The 17,563-nt window shown below is 36.5% G+C and overlaps 2 protein-coding genes across 3 annotated transcripts; one reads left to right on the plus strand and one right to left on the minus strand.

Annotated features, from left to right (window-relative positions):
* The first annotated feature begins 292 nt into the window (after positions 1–292).
* On the plus strand, positions 293–3,122 carry LOC137965076 (CBL-interacting serine/threonine-protein kinase 14-like). The gene is made up of 3 exons (XM_068811473.1): positions 293–1,982; positions 2,076–2,626; positions 2,740–3,122. Exon 1 carries the CDS (start codon positions 488–490, stop codon positions 1,742–1,744), a length of 1,257 nt encoding a protein of 418 aa, XP_068667574.1. The 5' UTR covers positions 293–487; the 3' UTR covers positions 1,745–1,982; positions 2,076–2,626; positions 2,740–3,122.
* A 5,147-nt stretch (positions 3,123–8,269) lies between these two features.
* Positions 8,270–17,319, minus strand: LOC137965569 (DNA topoisomerase 1 beta-like). Of its 2 annotated transcripts, XM_068811835.1 has the most exons (16): positions 17,042–17,319; positions 14,395–15,568; positions 14,093–14,287; positions 12,654–12,734; positions 11,150–11,209; positions 10,964–11,058; positions 10,715–10,871; positions 10,501–10,626; positions 10,315–10,395; positions 10,133–10,223; positions 9,878–10,011; positions 9,324–9,392; positions 9,138–9,227; positions 8,956–9,059; positions 8,701–8,869; positions 8,270–8,625 (listed from the first exon to the last, which is right to left on the minus strand). In XM_068811835.1, the coding sequence occupies exons 2-16, from the start codon at positions 15,523–15,525 to the stop codon at positions 8,557–8,559; spliced, it is 2,652 nt and encodes an 883-aa protein (XP_068667936.1). In that variant the 5' UTR covers positions 15,526–15,568; positions 17,042–17,319; the 3' UTR covers positions 8,270–8,556. The 2 variants fall into 2 exon arrangements, with proteins under 2 accessions (XP_068667936.1, XP_068667937.1); XM_068811836.1 differs by lacking the exons at positions 14,395–15,568; positions 17,042–17,319 and having other exon boundaries at positions 12,654–12,731; positions 14,089–14,171.
* Positions 17,320–17,563: the final 244 nt, after the last annotated feature.

Below are 17,563 nucleotides of genomic sequence, written 5' to 3' on the forward strand. Positions count from 1 at the left end.
CCTAGGTCTCTACAAGAAAAAAAGAATCGATCATACAAGTCATAAATAGAATCAACGTTCTGGATTTACTCATCGTTGTGGAGCCCACCGGTGATGCTGATGTTAGCAATGTATCCGCGAGTTTTGCTAGCCAACCATTGCGTGTCTCGGTTTCATGGGACTCTTGTGCAGTTGAGCTTCCCGAAGTATCATACGGACACGTGTACGTCTATCATCGTTCGCAGTTTCGGGATCGAAAATCCAGGGATCTATAAAACCGCTAAAGGAACGAGTTTTCCGAGGCAAAAAAAAAAAACCGTAAATTCGTTTCAAATCGCCAAATTCGGGAGTTGGGTGTGGACTCCTATCTGGAGTCTGAGCGAGGAGAGTAGCCGGTCGATTGCAAGGCCTTGGGGCACCGGTCGACCAATTGGAGCGCTGTTAATATCGATTCTAGGGATGCTCTGAGCAACCCAAGGAGCTGAAAGCCCCAATTTTGTAATCAATCATGCCGGTTTCCAGCATTAGGATGCTGGAATCCGGCGATAATCCTTCCATCTTGCTAGGGAGATACGAGCTCGGGAAGCTCCTCGGCTGCGGAGCATTCGCCAAAGTCTACCACGGGAGGAATGTTAAAACCGGCCAGAGCGTGGCCATAAAATCGATCAGTAAGCAGAAGGTCATGAAATCCGGCCTCGTCTCTCACATCAAGCGCGAAATCGCCATCATGAGGCGCCTTCGGCACCCGCACATCGTTAAACTGTACGAGGTCCTCGCCTCTCGGACCAAGATCTACTTCGTTATGGAGTATGCAAAAGGAGGGGAGCTCTTCGCCAAGGTAGCCAAAGGTCGGTTGCCGGAGGATATCTCGCGCCGGTACTTTCAGCAGCTGATCTCCGCCGTCGGGTATTGCCACTCGCGCGGAGTTTACCACCGCGACCTCAAACCGGAGAATCTGCTCCTCGATGAGAACGGAGATCTCAAAGTGTCCGACTTCGGCCTCTCTGCCGTGTCAGAGCAGATTCGGAACGACGGCCTCTTTCACACCTTGTGCGGTACACCAGCCTACGTGGCGCCAGAAATCCTGGCTAAGCGAGGCTACAATGGCGCGAATGTGGATCTGTGGTCCTGTGGCGTAATCCTCTTCGTTCTCAACGCGGGTTACCTTCCCTTCAATGATCCCAATCTCATGGCCATGTACCGGAAGATCTACAATTGCCAGTTCCGCTGCCCGCGGTGGACGTCACCGGAGATGAAACACATGATTCACCGGTTACTGAATGCGAATCCGGACACGCGTATAACAGTGGACGAGATCGTAACCGATCCGTGGTTCAGGAAGGGGCTCAAGGAGATGAAGTTCCACGAAGAGGAGGCGAAGGAAGAGGTCGAGGAGGTGAGGCACCTGAACGCCTTCGACATCATCTCTTTCTCGCCCGGGTTCGACCTCTCCGGTCTGTTCACCGACCAGAGCGGGCCGGAGCTGGAACGATTCATGTCGGCAGAACCCGCGCATGAGATAATGGAGAGGGTGGAGGAGCTGGGGAAGGGGGAAGGGATGGATGTGAAGAGGGGAAAAGGATGGAGGATTGAACTGGAAGGACATAATGGTAATTTCGTCGCGTCTGTGGAGATCCGCCCACTGACGGAGTCGCTGGTGGTGGTGGAGGCTAAAAGAAGCGGCGGAGACGTAAGGACGTACGAGCGGGTGTGGAGAGAGAAGATGAAGCCGGCTTTGATTGGCCGGGTTGGGAACCTGGAATAGCCGGTTGCCTGTTAACGTATTTTAAATATTTCCACCTATTCCACGGCCATCCTAGAAATTTGTCTTTTGTGCGTACAACTTCCGCAGACGGTTCCCCGGTTGTTTTTTGGCTAACCGGGAGAAGCATGTCCTCATTGTACATGGTAAATATCAATAATATTGTTTATTAAAATATAAAATAAATAATTATGCCCCGGTGGGCCCACCTTAGTTTGTCCTCCTCTCCAGCATTATTGAGGTAATTATCAATCTTCGACCTAATTTAATTTATTTTCTTTCTTAGTTTCATTTATTCTTTCTAAGCTCTGAAGTTTGACCCTCTTTCTTTCAGGCATCTCATCAACTTCATCTCTGTCTCTCCATCGCTATTCGCTAGCTTCATCGACTTTATCTCTCTTCATAACTCCGCTTCTTCTGGACTGGACCCTCCAATGCCGTCTCTCCATCGCTATTCGCTTGCTTCAGTTTTTAATCACGGAACCTACTGAAAGCAGGTTAAGAGTATCCATTTTTACTGATAGAATGCGTTTTAAAATTCTCATGTAGAAAGGACGGTCTTTTGTTTTTTTGTTTTTTGGTTCCATTATGGCAGGCATAAAATAATATTTTACTGCACTGTGGCATATATGGCAATGGAGACAAGAGTCCATGATGAAGTCATCCATCACCAAGGGAGCCCACTGAACATGACTTCGAAAGCAAGTTACAGATGAGTCATCAATCCCTTGGTTACCGTCTGAATTGTGAATTTCTGATTCTGTGGCTGGCGTTGAAGCTTATGATGATGCTGTTGGAGTTGGCGATTCGTCATGGAACTGACATAATGAAAAGCATTGACGAGATGGAAATGCTGTAGCTTTCTCCACCACCAAACTTTTCTGGGTACTTTTCTATTCTTTCTCCACCACCAAACTTCTCTGGGTACTTTTCTATTCTTTCCTAATAATTCTGTGGTCATTATTGCTCGAAGGATTTTTAATGGATCATATTTACAGGTATTATATGCTTTTTCATTTGATATGGCTTCGGCCTGCAACACTGAAGTCATTGCTTCGTTGGAGGTTGAGAGAGATTTAAGAAGAGGAGAGAGAAGAAGAAGAGGAAGAGGAGGTATGAAGAAGTTCATGACTTAACGAAAATGGGTATCCAACCATCTCCCATTCTAAGCATAAGAAAAAAATAAAAAATTTGTCTTCGAAATTCATAATTTAATGCTTTATGGCATTGATATGGACTTCGACTCCTGTGGTTACATATGTAGATTGATTCTTGGATTTAATAGCATCCACACAATGGTTCTCTTCCCCCTCAAGCTAAGGATTGCAGGCTAATTATTCCAGGCTTGATCATAATGAAAACTACAATATTGTTCTTTTTTCATCTTCTCTTGAATAACATACCTTCTTGAGATGTCCAATTGGACAAAATAACCAAAACAAATACTAGTAAAAAAAGAGATATCACCCCTCATACACCAAAAGGGGTAATAAAAATTCATTAAGGAGACATCACCCCTTGTATACCAAAATAAGAACAGCCCAAAGAGATTGAACAAAGGAAATGACATACTGAACTCCCAAACATGAAAAGATTTTTTTGAGATAGTTTAAATGATACAAAGTATATAAAAGTTCAAACAAAAAACAAAGAATTTCTAAGGAAAACATAATGGATTGGTCTTACTAAATAAGAGTCTATTTTAAAATTGTAAGATGACATGAATTTTAGGTCTCATATAGATAAACCTAGAGGAAGGGGGGGAGAAGGGTGTGAATAGGTTTATCACATTTACTCTTAAATTTAGTTTTTCTTTGTAAACAATATACAATTGGCACACTCAATCAATCAATGACCATAATTCTTAAATAGATCAGGCTGCTAAGTCTACTTACAAAGTGTCTCCACACTTTAGGGTAGAATCTACTGTGAAAAGCCAAACAACATTTACATCAAACATATGCAAGGGCAATATTATATCAATTGTCCAAATATGACCTTTTGTCACTCAATCTCACTGGCCAACTTTATAATATTTATACATGGAGACTTACACTTATGATTTTCGATAGCCACTCAACTCCATCTCAAATGCTTTATAGAGAATTGGTTGAGTTGCAATCTTGTCTTGCTTGTGGGTTCAAAATTCTTTCCAACTCTGATTTTAATGATAAAAAAACAAAGGAATGACTGTGAGTTAGATTTTTTTTTCAGAATTTGTAAAAAAATTATAACTCAGAGATGTGCTGCCATATTGACCACATGAGATGTTATGGAATGCCTAGCCTTTGGAATGAAAAACTCCATCTACCGTTGACTACTTGATAAAAGCAGTTGGCTGCCAACAATTTTATGCCCAAGTCCCACTGAGGCTAGAAGCAAGTTACATACAATCAACCACTGACCCAACCATTGATTACTATCAAACAAAAATTCAAAACTGCATCTTGTGGCATTTGATCAAAGACTTTATAGGTCTCCAAAAAAAAAAAAATGACCTACCATTGTGAACAACAACTCAAAACAACCATTTTACATCTAATTTTTTAAAATTTTACCATCCTTTTAAATGATTTTTGTTGGAAGGAAAATGGGACATTTTTTTGTGTAAAACGACTAGCTTTTAGGATGTTAGAAATTGATTTTTAAATTCATTCAAAGCCTTGTATTTTAGAGTGGAAGATGCCACATTGAACCAAGAGTCATCCAAAGCAATCTAGACTTTAGAATCATTTTTTGGGAGCCAATTGAGAAAAGAAAAGTGAAGTGTATTGTTGAATTTTTATAAAAGAAAAAAATTGCATTGATTTGTTGTAATTTGAGTACACGAGTCTTTACTTATAATAGAGGAAACAAGTAAATTACAATTACAATTAAACTACCATTGTCTCAATTATACCCAAAGTTAAATACTAAAAGATATGCCTTGAAACAATTCAACAACTAAACATAAATAAAAGACTAACAACATAACTAAAACTCTTTTAACTAAGACTTTTTTGTGAGACCTCCTATGAGACTCTTGTAAGATTCCACCATATTAATTTTGGCTTTGTGAAACTTCTTACTATGAGAGTCATGTAAAACTCTTTTATATATGTTCTTCAACACTCTCCCTCAAGTTACAGTTTATAACTTTTGTTTGTAATGAAAATGATTTTTGGTCTTCAATCTTCATTGGTTAAAATTTTTTCAAAGACATAAAATACCTTTTTTTGTACTTCTTCTTCTTCTTCTTATCCCCCTCAAGTTGGGGGTAAAAGGGACATAGAGAGCCAACTTGGACAAAACACACTATGTGAGAAAAAATTACTTCTAGTCGTACGACAAAACTCCATACACTAGTAAAAAATGGGTCATAGTCTGAAACACACTTTGCTCAATTTTAAAGGTAGAAAAACGACCAACTTTAGGGCACAACAAAGATACTACTCATTTTTTAAGGGTAATACAAACACAAATCACTGATTGGGTGAAGAATAAAAGACTTGATTCAAGTTGGATGTTGGGCACACTCTTATACTTTTTAGACAGTGAGTCTAAGCATTGCTCTGAAGTGATGAAAACACAAAAAGATAAACTGAATAAATACTAGAGGAAAATAACTTTGCCCGGAATGGGGCGACTCATACTTCCAAAGTAATTATTTTTAAAAAAAAATTAGGGGAGACTATAACGATAGAACTTAATAAATTTGACCAAGTATAACTTTTTTGAGGTGATCACATTTTTTTGGAGTTGACTATGAGGAAGATACATAACCCAATTAACAAAAATGCAAAACTTGAAAAAATATTGAAGCAAGATATAACATACTTTGAATAAGCACATCATGGAGTGATTAAGTCTTACCAAATTTTTTTATTAGAAGATAAATTTGGCTAAAACTCAGATTTTAGGAGAAAATGAAACTAAATTCACGTAAAAAATGAGAAAAAATAAGGATTTTTTTTTTTTTGTAGAACTGACCTTTGGTACTTCTGATTTCGATATCTCCAAAATATATCTCAGAATCATAAACATTTTGTTGATCAATAAACTCTACTCAAAGAGATTAAATTTTGTATCTAATTTGACATAAAAAATTTCGTGCTTGAATCTCTTATGACCTCTTGATTTGCTTTATTTTTTAGTTTGACCCTTACCAACTCCAATTATCTTCTTAAATATAAATCCAATTGAGATGAAATTTTTTCCTTATAAAATTACACTTCGATACCTTTCATCCAAATATAAATTTTATTCATGAAATATAATTCTTTTGAGAGAAATAATCTAGTAGATTCTAACTTTTTAATCTAGCCAAACTGAGTCTTCTTTCTTCTTTGGCCAACATGACCATTGACTCTTCCGAGATCGATATATTGATTGAGAGTTTTTTATATAATGTCTAGAAGTTTTATACTTGTTTTTTTAGCCAATACTTTGTGCCTCCCTAAGAGTTTTTTTTGTTGCTTAATCCAAGCCCAATCATGCTTGTTATATGTCTTTTCATACATTCATTAAATTCTCGTCATACTTTGCTGGCATTATACATGTACATATGACTGCATGCATGAATCTTAGGATAGGTTTCTGAATTCTATAGTGTTAATTTACTACACTTGCTGAATTTTCTTTTGCTTTGAACTTATGGCTGCCTTACTTTGTTAAGTATTTAATTTAAACTTTTCTAAAAGGTATTAGAGTCAAATCTAGTATGGCTGAAAACCCAATGGTTGAATACCAAGCAACTCTCATTATTCTTATAGTACATGATTTTTTTAGAATCAACACTATTCCTCTTAAGAGTTTATCCAACTACCCTTCATGGTCACAATCTGTGAAACATTTTTTTATTCCTAGATATCTTGTTCGACATTTGACCCAATCACCTCTGCTTATTAGTTGAAGAAGATTTCTCCTACCAATGATGGTTAAAGGAAGTCACTCTTGTTATAAGTTGGCTCATTAATAACTTAGAAAAAACATGTAGCCAATAATGTTTTTCACATAAATACCACCAAGGACATTTCGGAAACTTGTTCTAAATTATATTTCGCACTTTAAGGTCTTCAAAAACTTTATGATATTTTTCAGACAATATATATGTAACTATTTTGCTCAGTTCAAAAATCTTCTCCAAGAATGGAAACTTGCACAGTGTTATGCTACAGATATTACCACTCAAGAAAGACAAAGGGAAACTCTTGTTATAGCCATCTACCTTGATGTTCCCAAGTCACAAGTTCTTAATTCCACAGGCAAAGGGCCTAATTCCAAAGAAAGAGGAGGCAGAAATGGTGGCCCAAGAAAAGGAAGTAGCGATGATTCTACTTCTAGAACATGGAATGGTAATGACTCTTTCTCTAGAATATGCACTTATTGTGGTCTCAATAAGGTCTCAATAATCATATGATAGAGAAGTGTTGGAAGTGGAAGTTATATGGGAAACCAAATTTTTTGAAGGCTAATCAAGCCTCTAGTACTACATCTGAGTCATGTAAATCAGGCCCTATAGAATTCTCCAAGAGTAATGTAACTTTAACAAAGGAAGATTATAATCTGTTATAAAAATTAAAAAAGTATGATGACTTCTTCCACTAGTGCTCCTACTACTCAAGTTGCCACTACAAATATATCTTAGTTTTTTCTCTCTGTGTTAGCCCTTCATATTGAATCATTGATTTTGGAGCCTCTGAACATTTACTAGTAAAATTGGAAATTTATCTTCCCACTTGGTACGAGGTGTGGGTACATCCACCTTGATTTGTTCATTATCTCTTTCTAATGTCCTATTTGTAATCATATAATTTAAGTAGTAGTCTTGTCAAATCAACAAGCAATATAATGGCATAATCGGTTTGGTCATCCCTCCTTGCCAAGACTTTAGTCTCTTGTTCCTTCTTTAAAATCTCTCACAAGTTTACTTAGTGAATTTTGTGAGTTGGATAAACACCATAGTAGTGCAATATCCACCTACCCAGAGGTGGATTTACGATCATCAAGTGAGTCGTCCCAATCTGCATCTACAAAACCCTAAAATCTTACAATTCAGAATTCAAATATAGTATGAAATGGATCGGTTATGTTGTCGATTTAATACCTATAATTACTATTAATATCAACAAATACAATTGAGTACTATTCTAGTGCATAGTTTCTTTATGACACTAAAAAAATAAATGTTATTAAAATATTATATTTATTAGTGTATAGTACTAATTAAATGTTTAACATTATTTATTTTGATAGAGTAACAAATGCTTTTCAGTTTCTATTTTGTTTTTAAAAAATAAATATTTATTATTTTATTTAAATCAGTACTGCTAATTATCTTAAAATTATATTATTCTATCACCAAATATCATTAAAATATTTATTTTTACTTTCATAATAGAAATATATACTTATAAACATGTGTTTTATTTATTTAATGGAATTTTTATTTATTTATTTTGAAAAGATAAAAGTTATTTTTAGTTTTTATTTTTGTATTATTAATTATGTTAATTATTTTCGTTTCCCGTCTCTCCGAGAAAATGAGAATAGAAACTAAACGCCCTTTTGGATAAATTGGAAACAATTACAAGTTACAATAAAAAATAAAAATAAAATGAATTTGATACACAAACATGGAAACATAAGCTTTGTTTTTCACTAAAAAACTTTCACCTTCAAGAATGCCTAAAGCATCCGATATTAGAACTGAGGTTTGAGAATATATAGAAGGTATGGAAGCCATCAGTTCTATGATTTAAGGTTAGAAGCACATACATTGTCGAAATCAATTAATACTTGTTTGGCTCTCAGTAGAGGTCTTCCACAAGAAGTGATCAGAATTTGAAGCCTGGCTCCACATCCATTGCCCAAGCGAACTTTGCCAGGAGAGACTTGTTAAAGATCTGCAACAACAAGTAACTGATAAACATCCTCTTAACTTCTTTTCATTTTTCAAAGCGAGGAAAAAACCTCTTCACCTTCTCGATGGGCACTTCGCGCCGCTTGCACCATGCAACAGTTATCCTTGGGTCAAGATAGTTGATCTTTGAGGTGCCCAATGCAACATTTTTGTTTTGGTCCTTCAGTTGTCTATCCAATTCCATTTTATCGATCTTCGTCAAGATCTGGGCAATCTTTTTCTCCAAGCTGTTCATGAAATAATCAAAAGTTTTAAGTAGGTCCGGCAAGAAGCAGAATATATATAACAGTGAATTCAGCATGAGATTTATTACACTTCAGGCGCCATATTCTTTTTTGTTTTTCCATCTGGACTCCTTACTGGTGGTTTTCCTTTTTTTGCTCTACTCAAATCCACATTCAGTTCCTCTAGCCCTCGCTGATCACCACATGATTATGAGTCTTTCAGTATACAAAATCAAATATCAGAGCTGATAGAAAATAAAGCAAGACCTACCTTCAATTCAGCAATCTTATCATCCAACCTAGCCATTTGTGCATCATGGGTCTTTGAGACACTCCTTTGGTGGTTGCAAATGATAGCCACCTGCAACCATGATTATTGTTCAGCAGAAAAGCCAAACTAAATTGGAAATGTTTGAAAAGCAAATGTAGCACTGAAATAAAATAAAAAAATTCTTACTTCTCTGTTTGCTGTATGATAAATTTTTAACTTCTCTTGAATATTATCATCTTTTGTGTCCCTAGTCAACTGCAAAACCCAGAAACAACTTCAGACAATAATGAAATTCCTTCATATCCAACTAAGGCACCATTTGTGTCATCACAGGAAAACAAAATGGGAAAACTATTTTCCCTTTAGGAAAATTCCCTAACCCTATTTAAAAACATTGTTTTTTATCAATTTTCTTGAGTTTGTCCCTTCTCATTTCATTTTTCCTATTGTTTGCTATGAAGCGAAAGGAAATTCATCTTCTAATCCCATCTAATTTGTTGAGGGACAAGGAATTAGTGCGAAAATTTTCTCATCCCCTATAACCAGCAAAAAACACCAGAAAGTTTTGGTCAAACAAAATCTTTTACATTTGTACTTTTTCCCAATGGTTTCCTATTCGTAAAAACAAACCTAAAGTTACAGGATCAGTTATACTGGAACGTGGCACCTCAAGGCAAGATATTATGATCAGCACCAAAGAAGACCAAAGATAAACGAAAGTTCCGATATGTCCAACCCACCATATCATCTAAAGTGAAAGAGGCATTGTAGGTACGGAAGACTTTTGCTGTAAGCCCAGGCATAAGTTCCTTCAGATGAGTATTGAGTTTGCTTGTGTCCAGCTTATCAAAAAGATCATCTCCACCTTTTTTACCTGATGAGTAGGAGGAAAATCAGCCTCTACACAATTCTTTTTTTTTTTACTTCAATATTTTTATTTCCAAAAAAATCACAAAAATAGCTATTCTTGCAATAAGTGACAGAAGGTACCATACCAGATTGGAACTGCCCAACAGCTTTGTAGACGCCAGCCTCAACTGCTACAGTGTTTTCATATCTAATTGAATCTTTACCAAGGAAATCAAACTGGAAAGCACACAAAGAACAGGTGAATAAATGCTAATAACTAAAATGGCCAAAAAGTTGGTCACTTTTGTAATTTAGAAATCAAATCTACCTTCAATTTATTTTCAGGCATCAAAGTAACATTCTCTACTTTCAGAGTGCAACAACCAACAGTGTCAGCCTCATCATCGTCCTGTGAAAAGTAAGCATGAGAAGTTACAAATCACTATAGCATATCAATGTTAGAATACAACATCCCTGAAGTGCAGTTAATGGGACATACAGTAAATTAGAGTACCTTTTCATTGCCCGCCCTTAGAGCTAGCTTATCAATGAGGTATGTAGCCACAGATATTTGCCGCTTGGTGACATCCTTACTAGTAAAATCCTTGGTATATGTTGCTCTAATGTTTTTAATGTAGTTCTGCAACCAAATTTGTCAGTTAAGACAAATCAAAAACAAATTAGAGGATCAAGACCAAACCACTAGTAAGACAGAAAAATATACATACCTTCAACATTCTTGCCTTCTCATATTTCTCCTTGTCACTTTGTCCTTTCAAGGAACTGCTAGCCGCCAGGAAGACGTATTTCGATTCTTTTGGATTGATTGGATCATTCCAAAAAGCCAACCATGTGACAGTATTGTCATGCTTGACCTCTTTCCACCTGCAAATATTTCCATAAAAAAACATAAACCAACTCAGAATTCTATGACAGACCAAAAGACACCTCCTTTTTAACACAGTAAAGAATAGAACCTTTCACCAGGAATGGCACATTCAGGAATTGGAGCATTCTTTCCAATGTTTATTGTAATATCACTTGGACAAATTCGCCGTTTTAACTTTCCCATCTGATAGCAAAGTAAGAAAATCCATAATTCAATTGAGAAACACAAGTATAACAATCCATAACATCTAAAAAGACAGTATTTGCAAATTAACCTTAGGGTGCTCGCCACGGCCACGGAAAAGTCCTGGTGGTTCAACTCTGAAGTTGCCAACCTGCAGTATAATTAGATGTCACAAGATCGGCACTCAGAGATTTTGTTTTTCTTCAAATGGTCAGTGACTTTTATTGCATAACTATACAATCAATACAGAGATTTATTATCTGAGGGCAGTTAAATTTTTTGTTAAAAAAATTAAACTATCCAGCGGGAAGAAGTGTAGGTCCTAGCACATAAGATGTTCTGCATTTTTCAATTATTGTTAAGCAATAAAACGTTATAAATATAATAATAAATATTTGTAATAAGAGAACCATTACTATGCAATGTAAACACCAGGCATGCTATGGGCAGCCTACAACATTGCAACCTAAAGATAAAAAGTTTCAACGGTCCATAGCTAAGAGAACTGAATGTTCCAGTATGCGTACAGTGAATATAGCCAAAGGGGAAGAAATAGTACTCTTCAAGTTCTGATTTTTTTACTTATCCAAGAGAGAATATTTACAAGAGACTAAAGCACACATATGAATTCTTTTTTCATTTGAGAAAATTTATTTATATACTTAACGTTAAGGAATTATCCTACATGGATTAATGAGTACAAAGATTTTGACTTTATTAGTTAATAAAGAGGTTTCCTAAGTTGACTAGTCATTTTGGGATAGGCCTTGGACCCAACTTTACATGGTATCAAAGCAGGTACTCATATGTGGGCCTACACCTATGCTATCCACTTGTAGATCCACAAAAGAGGGTCTGCACTTAAACTATCCACTTGTAGAGCCACAAAAAGATGGCCTACACCTAAACTATCCACTTGTAGAGTCACAAAAAGAGGGCATACACCTAAACTATCCACTTGTAGAGCCACAAAAGAGGGCCTACACCTAAAACTTTCCACTTATAGAGCCACAAAAGAGGGCCTACACGTGAGGGGGAATGTTAAGGAATAGCCCCACATGGATTAATGAGTATAAAGATTTTGAGTTTATTAGTTAGGAAAGAGGTTTCCTAAGTTGACTAGTCATTTTGGGATAAGCCTTGGACCCAATTTAACACTTAATAAAGGAATACTTTTAATGAATAAAATGAGACTCAAAAATTATACTAGCATCTATTAAACCACAAGCTATGAGAGAGAGAGATCAAATAGTGTGTTCCATTTAACAAAAAAGAATTTCCTGACATTTAAACACCACAACCAGATATAACTTGTAAATTAGATATCAAATAGCTTGTAAATAGATCATAATGAAATTTTCCTCACTATTATAAAACGTAATACAAGCAGCAGTCTAAATCCAGCCAGACACAAGAACTCTGTAAAGCTCAGATATAGGTCAAATCCAGTTATCATCCTCGTTTTCATATCTGGATCCATATCTATACTGGATCCAGCCCAATTTTTAGGACAGGGCTCAATAATTTGAGAAGAAATGCGCAAAATAGAGTTTTACTGTCATGAAACAAATGTCATCTTTGAGTTAAGAGAGAACCTTCTCCTTCACACCATCTACAATAGCCCACATGTATTTTTCTTCTTGCTTCAGCTTCTCTTCCTTCAGTGCTTTTTTCTCCTGCAAGAACCACAAGCATCATCCAAACTTTGCCTTGTTAGCAATTAAAAACCAAGGCTCAATTTTTATGAATAGACAGAAGCAAACAACAGAAAGTACCATACTTCTTCGATCACACTATTCAGACTTCATGTTGTATCCATCCTAAAAATTTAGACCACTAACTAGAGCAAAATAGAACTACTAGGCATGAGGTATTCATGATGCTTAAGTAGATCATATTGAGTAGATGACATTGCTATAGTTAGTGAACAGATTTTATAGGTCATTCTCAAAAGAAAAGAATGCAATATAACTTCTTCACAGAAAAAAGGATATGGATCTTTTTTCCCAAGTTTGGCAAAATGGGGCTAGTCAGAGAACCAGACAGAAAAAACAAAGAATAACAATTTTAGCCGCAGAGGACTGCTCGTTTCGCTGCTAAAAAAATTTAAAGAAGAATATAATACACATGTAACCTACATAAAATACCATGCTACTTAACTGGATGACACTTTGGAAGTTCATTCAGTATCAACCATGGAGACATGTATCTGGCAGCATATTTGGAGAGATCAGTATGTTTAGCTAAGAGAATTCAATTCCTAGATGTAACTATCTATAACATGAGAAATCTTTTTCTCCTAATTGGTAATCACTGTTCATCTTTGAGCAGAAAACCTTTTTGCACTTCATTGTCCAGTTGGAATCAATCTTCTCTCCACGGAGAGAGAGAGACATTTTATTATGTAACAAGTTACTGCATACAAAATATAACTTTATGTTTGGTTGGTCCAAACATTCAATGATGTTCAATCCAAGTCCATTTGAACTGCACCAACTGCACCTTGACACAAGTATTCATAGAAATGCTGCAGTTAGACCAGAAGATATTGTATCCCAACCATGAAAAAGGGCAACAAACAAGACTCCTTTCCAAACAAGACATAAAGTTACTTCTGCATAACAAATAAAGTTGAAAGAAGTTGCCCTGGTCTGGTGGCATTTTCAAACATATATAGACCACTGTAATTCTAAGGAAGTGTTTCTCACCTAAACCATCCTTATTCAGTATATACAAAGTCATTCTTTTGCACTATTAGTATCAGACACTTGACTTACACTAAGTCATTCATTTGCACTATTAGTATCATGCACTTGACTTATATCAAGTCATTCTTTTGCACTATTAGTACCATGACTTGACTTATCCCTCTTAACTAAAATATTTTCAGGTTTTGGGACAAATATTTTCCCATGCAAGAACGACACAACTGTTTTAATCACTGAATCATAAACCAAGGTATAACAAAACCAACTAGCCTTTGGATAAAACTTTTGTCAACCAAAACCAAGAATACGAAAAGCCACCGACTCACTTCTGTAGTCATTTGTTTTTTCTTTTCCTTCTCCTTCAGATGCCACTCATAGATTGGCGTGAAATCACAAAGCTCAAACTTCTTGATTACATGGTTCCGTCCAAGTATCACTTTCCAATCACCCATGAAATTCTCAATGAACTTCTGCTTCGTTGCATACTCAGTGTCCTTCATGACAGCAAACATTGTAGCAACCTGAAATGGAAAGAGAATCAGACATGGAGCAAACAAAGACCTCAATTTCAGGCCCATGTACTACGAAAAAATATTAAGCAAAACCAAAGAAATTTTAAAGGAAATACCTCTTCCTGTTCAGGACTTAAATCAACGGGTTGTCCATTATAAAGCATTTTAACACCGTGAGGCTTGTATGGAGGAGGAAAAATTACACCACTGTGAACCAAGGTGGTCCACTTCTGCCCTTCACCTGAACCAGGTGGGACTTTCATTGACTTGGAATATTTGGAGTCCTCAGCTAATTTCTTTGACTTTTTTGTCATTTTCTTGAATTTGGTGGTCGAAACAACTTTAGTCACCTTTTTGTTGGAAGATGGCCTCTCTGATGAAGCTGGTTTCTTTCTCTGTACGAGTGGAACATTATCCTCTTCATCCATATCTTCTTCTTCTTTCACCTTAGATTCCTGCTTAACTTTTATGGGATCCACAGGCTTCACTTTCTTAACTGAAGATGGCCGAGCTGAACTATAGACATCATCCAGAGGCCTCTTATTCAAGCCTTTGGAAGACTTCAAGGACAATGTGTTGTATGGATCCCTTTTAGCTGACCCATTCTGGCCTACCTTTATAGATGCACTCGGGGGTCTCTGATCATTAGAAATTGACAAATTCTTACTTGAACTATCAGCACCTGACTTAACCCCAAATTTGGCAGATAATGGAACTTCATCTTCTGAATCATTATCATAATGTTTCTTCACCGCTATCTTTGCTTTCTCTTCTACAGATGAATTAGGAGGCAGAGAACCAAAGTCCTTAGAAGCACGAGAAGAATTGCTCTTTTGAACAGAATTAGGATATCGAGCACATAGTGGTTTGTCATCATCAGAATCAAGATCATCCAAATCACCACTAGATTCTCCAGGTGATTTAATCAGAAGTTTACTCTCAGAAGCGCCATATGCAGATTTCAGTTCTGACGACCTGGACCAGTCAGTGAGAGATATAGAGTTGGTGGAACCTCTTGTAGAGGATTTATTTGCCAAAGTCTTTTCAGGCAATACTGACTTTCCCTTCTGTAAATTTGAGTTTTGAAGGGATGAACCCTCTTGCCTCTGAGATGGTAATGGTTTCTTTACAGAAGAGTTAACTTGACTCTGTTTCGCTGCTGAGCTACTCCTCCTAAAGACGACAGGTGTGTCATCCTCATCACCATTATCAAATACATTTGGGTTGAGACAACCATGAACAGCCATTAGTGTAGTATGATGTATGTTGGCATTTATGTCAAATCATAATCTGCAAAAAGTAGTATTATAAAGAAAATTTAGTAAAACTAGATTGTACTTCCAAAAACTTTTAGGAACCACATACACAGACAATAAACTGTACTCAAGATTCTGATACTTCAAATTCTCAGCTTGATGCTCCAGTACATGATGCTAGGATACTACCGCTATGAACTTATTACCTACCTATTGGGAGCCATAATCAGCTAGGTGGAAGCTTCAAATTTACGGAATTTAAATGCATATCCTACCTACAGTTCAATTACTTTGTATGTAGAAAATTCTCTCTTCTAAATTATTGGTTTTCAGCTATTTCCCCACATTGAACTTTTAGAGAATATAAGAAGATATCACTTGTAGTAGTTGTATTTTTTATGTGAAGCTCCGCCTAAGGAATGAAATCGTGTAGGCACTTCAAATCTGGTTGGATTCCAAGAGAGGTCATATTTAGATTAAGAGTCCAGAACTTGAACCCTTTTTTTTTTTTTGTTTTTTGAGTGGGGCACCATATGTAATCCTCCTCTCATTTTCAATGCTTTCCAAATTCAAAAACTTACGTTTACATGCAACAGGCAGCGTAGAATGCATGATAAATTAAACTCAAACCACCAGGCAAAGTAAGAAATCTTAAAATTGATATATAATTACATATTCCAGCTACAAATGCTCAGTTACAAAAGTTCTGTTGACACTGAAGAAGACAATCATGAAACAGTTCAAACAAGCGTAGACTTATATAGCATGTAGAAACCAGTGACCCACCAGCTCATGATGAAAATTAAGGGAAAGTGTTTCATAACTTATGGTTTATGAAGGCATTGCGAAAAAAATAAAAATAAAAAAACAGTTTTCCATATACCAGTAACAACCAATCAGGTCAATTCTATCACCACAAGGATTGAAAACACTAAGCTAGAAACACATAAGCACAGAGGTAAGCAGCTCTACTTAAGCCACAATATAAATGAGAAAGGGAAGTCCTATACACATCAGATAGACATGCACATGCAAGAAAAAGAATGAAATTTCTCAGATTTTTAGCACATTGTTTCAATTGAAAACCACAAAAAAAAAATATTTAGGGAGACTCAGAGACCTGCAAACCAACCACACATGAATCAAAATCCCAACCATTAAACATGAACAAAGCCAAGCAAAGCTAACGAAGAAATTCTAAAAAGTGACGATTATGTGGCCAATTAATAATAAATGCAAAACTGTAAGAAACAGGAACTTTCAAAACTAACGATTAAAACACTCCCTCAACAAATAAAACGATTACGATTCAATTGTTCGATAGAAATGAATAGGTACGAGAATCAGCTCAGTTAAATCTATTTTCCCCTCATAATCTCCGTGAGAAAGTCGTTTAGGGTTACATTTTTTTGTGGCATTTTAATCTGCATATCGAATAACTTTGGACGCCGACAATTGAAATTGAACGATAAACCCGTGCGGAGCCCCGGAAGAAAATATCCCTCACCGATTTTTTTTTCTTTCGGTTTTGGTATTTTGGTCTCCACCTCCTTGCCCCCTCTTTCGAGCTGCCTCTGCTGTGTCGTCTTCTTCGATCTCTTTCTTCAGGTTTTTCTCTCCAGCCCAAGGTATGTAATGTATATCATTCACAGACAGCTTTCCTAAATGCCCTCAATCTCTCTTCCATTTACCGAGAGGACTAAAAGCGCGAGCTCGGGGAGAGGAGATATCTGGATTTTGATTTTATTTTCCTTCCGTCGGGAGTACGTATTCGAATGATACGCCATCGTAGTCGGTGGTTTTCGTCAGGGAAGAAGCAAGGGACACGAGGGCTCCGAGTAGAGGAACCTTTATCGTTTGATAAAAATAAAAGGGAAATTTATTGATTATAAACTAAATAATATCAAAATTATGATTCTTTAACCAAAGATGATAAAATGACCAGGTACAGACTTTGGGATGAAAATACCTCTGATTTTGATTCGATATTATTATTCCGGTTCGACTCTTGTTTCTTTAACTCGACCAT

Source organism: Aristolochia californica, unplaced genomic scaffold (assembly GCF_029961685.1).
Source record: "Aristolochia californica isolate CCGP_79_NKW_82.1479 unplaced genomic scaffold, dmAriCali1.0.hap1 SCAF_5, whole genome shotgun sequence".
Lineage (NCBI taxonomy): Eukaryota > Viridiplantae > Streptophyta > Magnoliopsida > Piperales > Aristolochiaceae > Aristolochia > Aristolochia californica.

Coding starts and splice junctions, on each gene's coding strand:
- LOC137965569 (XM_068811835.1), bottom strand. CDS start 15,525: ATGGCTGTTCATGGTTGTCTCAACCCAAATGTATTTGATAATGGTGAT. Junction 10,396..10,500: donor TAAGGGCGGGCAATGAAAAG/GTACTCTAATTT, acceptor TACTTTTCACAG/GACGATGATGAGGCTGACAC. Junction 9,393..9,877: donor CTTTCACTTTAGATGATATG/GTGGGTTGGACA, acceptor TGGGTTTTGCAG/TTGACTAGGGACACAAAAGA.
- LOC137965076 (XM_068811473.1), top strand. CDS start 488: ATGCCGGTTTCCAGCATTAGGATGCTGGAATCCGGCGATAATCCTTCC.